This window comes from Coregonus clupeaformis, chromosome 39, assembly GCF_020615455.1.
Source record: "Coregonus clupeaformis isolate EN_2021a chromosome 39, ASM2061545v1, whole genome shotgun sequence".
Lineage (NCBI taxonomy): Eukaryota > Metazoa > Chordata > Actinopteri > Salmoniformes > Salmonidae > Coregonus > Coregonus clupeaformis.
The window spans coordinates 17,706,626-17,717,182 of record NC_059230.1 but is presented as its reverse complement, the minus strand read 5'-3'; the positions used below and the strand labels follow the sequence as shown (position 1 = coordinate 17,717,182).

The 10,557-nt window shown below is 38.4% G+C and overlaps 2 protein-coding genes across 2 annotated transcripts; both read right to left on the bottom strand.

Moving 5' to 3' along the window:
- Nucleotides 1-1,545: 1,545 nt before the first annotated feature.
- Nucleotides 1,546-3,527, bottom strand: hmx4 (H6 family homeobox 4). Its single transcript, XM_045211774.1, has 2 exons — nucleotides 3,202-3,527; nucleotides 1,546-2,970 (listed from the first exon to the last, which is right to left on the bottom strand). Exons 1-2 carry the CDS (start codon nucleotides 3,422-3,424, stop codon nucleotides 2,411-2,413), a joined length of 783 nt encoding a protein of 260 aa, XP_045067709.1. The 5' UTR covers nucleotides 3,425-3,527; the 3' UTR covers nucleotides 1,546-2,410.
- Nucleotides 3,528-4,674: 1,147 nt separating this feature from the next.
- LOC121554392 (homeobox protein HMX1-like) lies at nucleotides 4,675-7,520 on the bottom strand. The gene is made up of 2 exons (XM_041867961.1): nucleotides 6,813-7,520; nucleotides 4,675-6,022 (listed from the first exon to the last, which is right to left on the bottom strand). The coding sequence occupies exons 1-2, from the start codon at nucleotides 7,090-7,092 to the stop codon at nucleotides 5,412-5,414; spliced, it is 891 nt and encodes a 296-aa protein (XP_041723895.1). The 5' UTR covers nucleotides 7,093-7,520; the 3' UTR covers nucleotides 4,675-5,411.
- Between the last annotated feature and the right edge of the window lie 3,037 nt (nucleotides 7,521-10,557).

The following is a 10,557-nucleotide window of genomic DNA, read 5'->3' as shown; positions in this document are numbered from 1 at the left end:
TTTTGTTTGCAGATATCAACATAGTTCTCGGTCATAGGTCTGCACACACAACCTTCATTCATAGTATTATTTTATTATAAAAAGGCACTAACGAGTACTGGGAATATGTCTAAATATATAATTGAGGTTCACCCACTGATAATCCCAGTGTTCATGGTTGCAATAATTTGTACAAGATTAGACAAATCCTATTAAATATATGTTCCATTCGAACACAATGGTAATAAACAACCTTGGGACGAGAGGCAGGAATTTGGTAGAGAAAACAACTGATTTGAGTGCAGACTAAGTGGTTGAGTGAACAGGTTAACAGTGGCAGGCCTTTGAGCCGCTGTGACAGGGAGAAAGCAGCGCGAGGCTTTGCCACTGAAGGGGGAACTGACCCGGAAACACTGTGGAAGTGCAGCCAGCGTGGCCCTTTAGGAAAAATCTCTCCACAAGCATCTATCCGAATGTAAATATGCATGCACCATATCTCTCTTTCTTTTTCTTTCTCTTTTTCTCCCCAATTCTGTCCTATATTGCAACAAGCAACCCCTGCATGGTTTTTGGGTAGTTCACAGACCTTCAAGTGAATGTCTGTCACTTCTCTTACCATTTAAGTCCAACTTGCTTATAGTAGTACTTATATATAAGCATTTAGCCCTACTCAATAGAGCTCGTCAGCTTGTAGTCCAAAAATACAGAAATGTGTTACCTTTGGTTCGTTCAGACATTCCTATGGGGGAAATGAATGGGGGAAAGAATGGGGTTTTGGGATAAATGTCAAAAATAAGGTCTGAGGTTAACACAGGCTTAGGAGATCTTATACGTTTTGTTCTATGGGATAACATCAGTCAGTTAACATGGCCTTTATGAATTATAAAGCTTTTATGTGCTTTATGTGCTTGTTTTGATGACATAAATGCTGCAAAATTCACACAAAGTGACATTAGCTGATGAAGATTATTTTAGAACAAAACGTATAAGATCTCATAAGCCTGTGTTTACCACAGACCTTATTTTCGGCGTTTATCCGATAACCCTACAAAAAAAATCATTAATTTCCCTATAGGCTTTGGCCAACGAGCCATGGCGGAGTTAGTGCCTACAAAAAGACGCCATTACTATTTATCTCTATTGAAGCTTAATATTACATTGGCAAGTAAACTACAAAGTAAATACGTTGCTATGCTTACAACTGTTATACCTGTTCGCGGCTGGCACAATTTAAAACATTTGCAAATAAACTGTTACTGAAGATAAATTCATAACGTTAAGCAATAATGGTTGAGTAGGTGAACATAATTAATTAAATGTTACTTGGTAATGTAATGCACATAAAGGTTTATATGTGTAATCACACAAACTGCAGACAGGAATCACAGCTGTCACTTCAAAATAAAGTGGGACCAAATGATCACTTGGGGAGAGAAAAAAAAACAATAAACATGAATACTTATTGAAGCTTGCTGTATGACTGTTGAATATCTGAAGTAATATACTGTAGCCTAGCATTATTATAGTCAAAATGTAATTCAACAAACTCAGAGATTGCAAATATTAAAACATTTTATTGCATATTATCATCTTCATGATATAAGTCAACAGCTTTACAATCTGTCGTTTGAAATTATTTTAGATAATAACATGTAAAAAAAAAAAAAAAAAAAGATTACAAACCAACATGGAACTGCAAAAGTAAGGCCATATTATTAAACTGTAATAAGACTGCACAGAGAGAAAGATATGTCAACAATTTAAGACTATAGCTACAATACTTAGAAAATCTTACCTGGAACTATCTAGGAAGCAAGCAACAACGAATGGTGGGATAATAAAGGTAGGCCTAATAAAGTGAACAAATAGTTCAGACATCAAATCCCAAACACAACATAAACATACATTCATTCAAATGTCATTACTGTACAAAATAAAATGGATCAAATAACAATAATGCATGCATAGATCATACTTTGGTATGGTGTGAATTCATTGATGAAAATAGCTGTGGGAGAAGTAGAAATAATAATAATAATATCCTTTATAATAATATAAAAATAATAACAACGTGTAGGCTACACTGACTATATAGGCTCCCCTTGGGCCCTAATCTTTATTTAAACTCACCCAAAACCATATCACTTTGTATTAACTTAATTATTTGCAATTGTGAAAGACTAAAAGTGGCACATGCATGTCGTGCATTGGTCAATGACGCAAATATCACGAGAACGCCAGCATAAACTGAATAGCTCTATTATCTATGTATACTGAAGAAATGTGCATTTTCAGTGATGCTGAATTTGTATTAACATCCTTGAAAATAAAATAAAAAATACAACGTTATTACCACGTGTCAGTGGGTGCTCTAATTCCAAACGTTTTTGATTGCCATGGATGTCGACTGGGTAGCCTACATCCCTAAAAGTCATCCGTCTGCATCGAAAAGGCTAAAATATTTACCAGCGTTTGAAAAATAAATGTAAGGCGCGCTGTTTCCTGGATACATAACAGGGAAAGGCATTGGTAGCAAACATCCGCCCAATATGTTGCTATCTTTGTAAAGAGTTGGTAATTGCACATTTTTCCCGGCCTCTGAAAAGTGGTCGCCTGGAACTGGTCCTTCAATGTCCGTGGATAACTGTCGCTTCAATTTATTCCGACGATTCTGGAACCAAATTTTCACTTGAGTCTCGGTAAGTTGTAATGAGTTCGCCAGACATCCCCGTTCTGCACTGCTCAGGTACCTTTTCATGTCAAAGGTAGATTCCAGCTGAAAAATTTGCCTCTTGGAGAATATAGTGCGTGTTTTCTTCTTTGCCATTGCTTTGGTTTTCGAGTTGCCTTTATGTTGCTCAGATACATCGTCGCAGCTGCTAGTGCTCTCGGTCCTTGGACTAGTGTCAATCATCTTCGTCGCCTTGACGTCCTCACGGCAGACTGAAAGCGCACAAGCCGAGATATCGTGGCGGGTGCTGTTTGTTTGCGCTGTGAAATGAAGCGATAAAACTTGTTTTGATGCAATGGTGACAACAACTCGTATATAATCTGTGACACCCACCCGACCACAGTAAGTGGAATATGAAAAATTACATAACCCAGAGTTTGAAATTGCCTAGGCTGGATAGTATTTTAATTGCTCAGCTGTTATAGTTTACCATAAATGAACACATGCAAAACCGAAATGGGCGATTTTAAGACAACCAAATAAGGGCTCACCTGTCTCGGTGTGTGTGTAGTTTGACTCATGCCTTCTTTGTTCATCGTAGTCCTCATATCGGTGGGTGAAAATATTTGTACAGCCGGCGTCGCTCTGCACGTTTGAGTCGTATGCATCCAAGTTGCTGTTGTTGTTTTGCTTCAGACTAAGAATATTGTCAATAGTGAATTTCAATGAAGCAGTCCGAAAGGGAATAACCGCCTTGTTCATATTCCCCGACATTTGCAGTTTTTATTGTGTTCTGAATGGTGAATTGAGGTCCCCAAAACATCGAAGACTCCAGATACTCCAAGCACCATTGCTCCTCGATTGCAACTACACTAGGGCGTAGGGTACCGTTTATTCAATGAACCGGAAGACTGTGGTTTAGCTGCTTTTGATTGGTGAGATTGCGAGGCAGCGTGAAGCCAAATAGGTGACGCCTATCAGATGAGAGCGGGAAGCATCCTTAGGCAAGACTGAAGTTAACCTCCTTGATTGTTTCCGCGTGTTTTCTTGGGAATATTCACGTTACAGTTAAAAGTGCCCAAACTATTTTTTAGATGTTTACCAATTCTTTTCAAAATTAGGCTACATGAATAATTGGCATATAGCTCAAATAGGCTATATATTCCACTCCATATATGCCTAAGTGATGTCACATCCATACAATTGAGACTTATATTAATCAGTCAGGTATGTACAGTTGTATCACCTTTTTGCTCCCATTAATCGTATTAATTGAAACGTTAACGCGGGCACTGATATTACCTCTCCAACAGATTCATCATAATGTTGTCTTGTAATTTCATTTGATTTTGAGTGTTACTCATTAGACAGCTATAGGGAGATTGGGGTTTTAGAAATGTAGGCTATGAGGCTAATAAATTATGTCAGGATATTCTAGATATTCTATTCAAATGTTCTAATTTGACGAAATCAGTTTCCATTATGTCTAATGCCGTTCATTTCAACTATTTCATTTAATGAATCATTTCAAACAACTTGATTGAACATTTCAGTCAATTCGAAGCGTTAAAAAACGGTGAAATCTTTCTTTACCCATGCCCCTGTCCTGAACCTAAACAAATAGCCTACACTGATAAACTGTTGAATAAGAAGAAAGGTATATTCAGTCGTCACTTTAAATGTCTGCATCTTCTCAACATTGGTGTGGAATTTCTAAAAGCATTTTTCCTTAACTTTTTGAATTGTCAACCAAATAAGGGCTAAATGCGGGGGCATACATAGTTTGTTGGTCTTGAAAATATCCTGGTGAATGTTTATGAATTTTGAAAGGGAAATTGCTTATTGCTCCAGTTGGATTAGGCTTTCAGTGTTATTTTCGATGGCCGTAGGTCGAGGCCTAGCCACTGGTCAGACAGAGCCTTACAGAGACTGGCTATCAACATAACAACAATTCGTGCTAATTATGAGAATACAAAGCAGGCCTTTTAATTAACACAATAAACATCAAACATGGTGTGCACTTTATCAATTTTATTTACATTAATCGGACAACTCGTGTACAAAATGTAATATGAAACCCACTTTAAATAGCCTAAGAATTATGAAATAATACAGTCCCGTAACCCCATGCTCGTAAAATGTCTATCTACAGGTGCCAAGTTTTGTCATTTAAAAATATTACAAACACACAAACTGGTAGACTAACCCATGACAATATTCCATCCAGTTTCCAAGTAAATAATCATATACATCGAATGATATGTGCTTAAGTTAAAATTCCCAAATGTAGTGTCTGGCTTGAGGGATTCACCTGTTAACATTTTTGTACACACTCAAATCAAGAAAATACACGGTAATTGCAACATGCGTATTAAAACAGAAGAGTTGCGGCCTATAGGCTAAACAGGTTGGTCAAATTGTTGTCGCCTTATGAATGTGGCTGTGATTTTGGTGATTTGCATAAAAGTCACCCTCAGCAATAAACTCCTGAGGGGATTGTCTCTACCACAGCATTTCCCAAACTCGGAAACCTCGGGACCCCAAGGGGTGCACGATTTGGTTTTTGCCCTAGCACTACACAACTCATTCAAGTAATCAACTAATAATCAAGCGTTGATTATTTGAATCAGCTGTGTAGTACTAGGGAAAAAATCTAAACGTGCACCCCTTGGGGTCCCCAGGACCGAGTTTGGGAAATGCTGCTATAGCATGTCCAATACGCAAATTATTAGTTCAATATAATACACCAATAATGTGTGTCTCACACAAGGCCTGTGATCTGTGATCTTATAAAAGACATGGGGTGGGTGAACTGGGAGACGGGATAATTCACAGTACTCGAGAAACCCACTAAGGGTGGCGACACCTGTGCCAGGTTTACGCTCAGTGTCCCAGGTGCCGCGTTCTCGTGGTATAGAATAGGAACCCTGACAATCCTTTGGGCCGAATACGAGATGCTCGTGGCCTCCATGTCGGCAGCTAGCTGTCTCTTCCACTTGTTCCTGCGATTCTGGAACCAAATCTTGACCTGCGTCTCGGTGAGCTGTAGAGAGGCGGCCAACCCCGCCCGCTCGGTGCTGCTCAGGTAGCGTTTCATGTCGAAGGTGGACTCCAGCTGGAAAACCTGAGTCCGGCTGAACACGGTGCGGGTCTTCTTCTTGCAAGCTGCTTTCGTATCAGCTGTTTCACTGTCTTCTCGTGCGAAGCAGGAAGACCCTGTTTCGTCATCCTTGTCATCTGTCAGACTGCCCTCTGCCCTCTCATCCGGTTGGTCGTTGTCTTCCACCGGCTCTGGTAGAGTGGGAGAATCCCGGTTGCTGGTTTTTAGGGAGTATCCGGGATCATCTGAGTTGCTGGAATGGCACTGCGGACCTGAAATGAACGAGGAGTGTCATGAGAGGGCCATTGGTAAACTGTTTCTGCTACATTTTACGCACCGGCCAATAGGGATCAATAAGTGCATGTATCTCTCAATCATGATATCAACCCTAATGGCAGCAGTGATAAGTGATTGCAGTTTTCGACGGTAGTCGGTTTTTTAAGTGCTGCGGGCAGGCCATCCTATCGCCTCGCAAAACATAGCCTAATGACCTCTTAGCTAGTAATGAAACATGTAATGAAACACAGCCTTGCAATTGTATGATAAGCATAATTATGGTGTATAAGCTTAATTTCCAATCAGTGTTACGTTTGAAATGTATCGAAGTGACGTGCCATACCCCGTTTAAAGAGGAACCGAATGGAGATGTTTTACGCACGGGGTACGAGCGAATACACTAGTGCTGTTATGGTTTGTTGCAGGATGTATGGGCTATGCATGCCACATTCAATGCAGTGTTGTCTATTTTTACTGGCATGTCATGTATTGTGTATTGTCATTGGAAAGAAGAATATAAGCTAATAGGCTCTTACGCACAGAAACCTCAAAGCATTGTCGATAGCAGCTCTTTCACGTTGTTTTTATCTGAGGAAATGCGTAGGCTATCCTCAAATGCTCCTTATTGTGAAAGCGGATCTGCCTAAGAAGAATGTAGGCTATTAGCTAGTAAACAAGCTACCCTTCCTACAGTTTGATGTGGTTATAGGTTACCCTATATGTCTCTTCCATACATAGGCTACATAGACAAATGGGACAATTAACAAAAGTGACACTAAAGCATACTCTGTAAATCACTGCAAGCTTTGTTTGGCGATGTCCCACACCAGTGGCGTTGGGCGTTTAATCCAAAGTAAGACACTTGACGCTCCACTTGGCTGCAGCGGCTCTCAATGACAGCGACTTGGTTGTAAGAGAGTCCGGTTTCCTTACAGTCCCCCTCATCTTCGGCCGTAGAACGCCTGTCTGTAGTCCTGGTAGTAGACCGAAGTAAATTCTCAATGGAAAATGATGAACTTCTTGACGTTGGACCATGATGTTCAGACTCCGGTGCCTTATCAAGCATATTTTGTCGTCTTCAAACCACCTAGTCACCGATAAAGAAATTACTTAAAAAATATTTACGTGCTGTTTAGACATTATTGGGTGTCTCTTTTGCTTTCTCTTAGTTATGCCTACTCTTTCTCTCGAAGTCCGTCGAGCTATCCATGAGAGTTCGAGATAGAGCGCGAGAATGTGAGAGAATCCGTAGATATACTATGGTAAATTCCACGGCGCGAGAACCACGCGCAGCAAAGAAATTGCGTCTTGCGATTGGACAGCGGAGGCAGCGAGCAATATTACTCCAGATAAATAACAGAATTGCTCGCATTGAGCCCCCTACTACACTGTGTGTTGGAAGATACCCCGTCTCTCAGTTGCTTTATTTAGGTCAATTAGGGAACAAATCAAAGCAGAGATACGGCCGTGTCCCCGGGCTGGGATGCATGTTAGAAGAAGGGATGGCTTCTTGGAGAATGACACAGTACCTCCTATTGGTTACTTCTGTCTATGCACGCTCTAAATGTATTGTGCCATTCATATTTGAATGCATGCATTCTTTCTCGTGCAATAACTATTCCAATTGATAGGGGGATGGACACGTGCAATTCATAGAATATCAATAGACTATCAATAGCGTTTCACAATTTAGCTAAACACTTAACCCCTTCTCTAAAGGGTATAGACATTCTAGGGTATAGGATTTCGATATTGCAGGAATTCATTTTTCATTATTCGTAAGTATAATGTATTCATTTGTTTATTTGGATACCCATTCGTTTTTGCAGAGGCAGCAGCTACTCTTACTGGGGTCCACAAAAAACAAAAAACACAAAACATGACAAGTAACAAAACACTGACACTGATAGGCAAGGACAGTCACACAAATTTAAAATACAACGATATACAAACATTACAATAAAAAAATGATGTGTGTGTTAGAGTGTGTCTGTGTGCTATGGCCGATAATAGTATTGTTAAGCAGCATATGGAAGCTATTGATCTGGGCCTAGTTTGCCTCTATCTGTAAGAGGCTTATTACATTCATATTAAGTTTAGTCAACATGTTTTTGTTTTTTCTTTGGCCTACTTTTGAAAGTTACTTTAGTGCCCAAAAAGTGGCCCAAGATATCTAATTCAAATAATGATATCGCTGTTATTGTAGGCCTACCTCAAGTTGTTTAGCCAAACTACCCAATATTAAATACATTTTTATAACAGGGTAAATTGAAGTGGTTTCCAATGTAGGCATATTTTAATATAATAAACGAACAGAAATTATGCAAAACTGCGTGTGAAATATCGTGTCTTATTGGGCCTGAAATTCAAATATAAGCTGTGCATTGTGTAGTGTATTGTATTGTGTATTTTATTAATTTAATGTGTTCATTTTTCATTGAATGGTTTCAGGCAAGCAATGCCATGCCGCTTTAGAGAGTTTTGTATATTAGGGTGATGATTATGATGATTATGATGATAATGATTATTATTAGGCTTTTATTATTATTATTAGTATTATTATTACATTTTTTCATAAACTCTGCTATTACTATTTTATTTCCAATTGCACATTATGCTCTAAACCTGGCCAGTAAAACATCAAACAGTCCCAAAACAGTTTCCCGAGTGCCTTCAACCCAATTCAGTAAAACTAAGCCATCATTAATATTCAAAATGTTTATTGAATGTTATAGGGTTCAGTCCTGAGCTTTAATAGAGTGCAGTACTATTCAATATTTGCTTTAATAATCTTTATCGTGATAAATGTTAGGTTAAAATCACATTTGCGTGGTAGAGAAATGGGGCGTTACCCTAATAGTCAGATATTTGTGGTGTTTATTTAGAATTTTGGACACCATACCCATGCACTGGCGTGGTGTGTCATAGTAATCACAGAGATGTAAAGTATTATCTTTATTATTATTATTATTATTATAAATCCATGTATATACAGTAGGCTAATAGCCCATAGGGTCAGTAATTTGAAGATTAACTATTAAGTGTTTATTGATTCATTGAAAAAACAAACCACTCAGATAACAAATCAGAAATCCCCTAACACGATAATTTCTCTCATCAGTAGTTACAGCAGACAGACAAAATATTCATTTAAACCTCCATTTAAATGACTAGATTTAAGGTTTTCCCAATATGTTATTTTAGATTGACTTCATATGGATTTTTACTTTTTCTTACATTCTTACAAAGTCTCAGCAAAGTTTTTTTTGTAGAATTTAGGATTGTTGATGGACCACCAAGCTATGTCCACCTATTTCTGAAAACGTAATCTCTTTAATTTCCTGTGCTTTGTAGGATGGACCTTTTTTAGTTTAGTTGACTAATTTGTTTATTTGTTTTTAATTGTGATATGAACTGTGATAACCCTTCAGACATCACAAATGTTTCATAATTATCTCATGATAAACATATGATGTGACTAATTGTGCATTTTACCCATTGCTGGACTTGAGAACATGTGACTCACCTCTAAGCGAGGATCCTATGGCCTATGCAGATATCATATTTCAGGGTCTGCAGCTCTTGCATGACGCCAAAGAGTCTTGTGTTGGTTATCCTGTAGAGACTATGTGAGAATGTGTGACTAGGGAGGCATAGCCTTTCGCCTGCATCTATTACTATACTGGATGGAAATAACTAAACTATAACCTTATACAGTGTCTTCACCTTAAAGACACCCATTGAAAAACACTACTGAGAGAAAAACACAGGTGAAAAATACATTGGCTGCGGCACTTTACATTAAGTGGCTCTAAAACCTAGGCAGGCATGTAGGCACACTTAAAAAAAAAACGTACAACAGTGATGTTAATTTGCAGTTTGTGTAATAAAACATTGGACATTTTATATGCATTAGGTTTGTACACAAATTCTAATAATTGTGGTTAAATCTCAACTCAATCTAGAAATATTGCTTTAGATTGCAGTTTATATATCCTTTAAATTGTGCAAGCCACAAAGTATAACAGTTGAACTCTGCTGCAGTGTGTACCCACATTGTACTTACATTGCATGTGTGACCCAAAATACAATATCATTTAAAAATAAATTTGAAATCATGATGTTTTCAAAATATCCAACATACCCCAAAAAAATATGTAACAATGCAACATTGCTTGATTATCATGAGTTATAGGCCGTGTCTAGACTTGACAGTTCATGCAGCTTTAGTATTCAGATCATAAAATTCTGTTAAATGTGTCTATCGTGTCCCCAGTGTGTCCGGATTTCCTTTTCCCACGCTATCTTCAAATGCCAGTATGCATTCTACAAACGGTGGAATAGGCAAAATATGATAATAACACAACAACAACTGATGGCAGTAGCTAACTACTGTAGCTAACTAGCCAGCTAACCTCTGTAGCTAGCCAGCAAGCTAGCAAGCAAAGCTAAAGGGATTGGAAACGGGTTAGCATAATTCTAAAAATCATGGCTAGCATTTATGTCAGTAAACACATTCCTCACACGCTAG

Excerpts from the sequence above, each read along its gene's own strand:
- LOC121554392 (XM_041867961.1), bottom strand. The coding sequence starts at position 7,092 with ATGCTTGATAAGGCACCGGAGTCTGAACATCATGGTCCAACGTCAAGA. Across the intron at positions 6,023-6,812 it reads AGCTTGCAGTGATTTACAGA|GTCCGCAGTGCCATTCCAGC; the intron begins GTATGCTTTAGT and ends CGTTCATTTCAG.
- hmx4 (XM_045211774.1), bottom strand. The coding sequence starts at position 3,424 with ATGTCGGGGAATATGAACAAGGCGGTTATTCCCTTTCGGACTGCTTCA. Across the intron at positions 2,971-3,201 it reads CTACACACACACCGAGACAG|CGCAAACAAACAGCACCCGC; the intron begins GTGAGCCCTTAT and ends TTCATTTCACAG.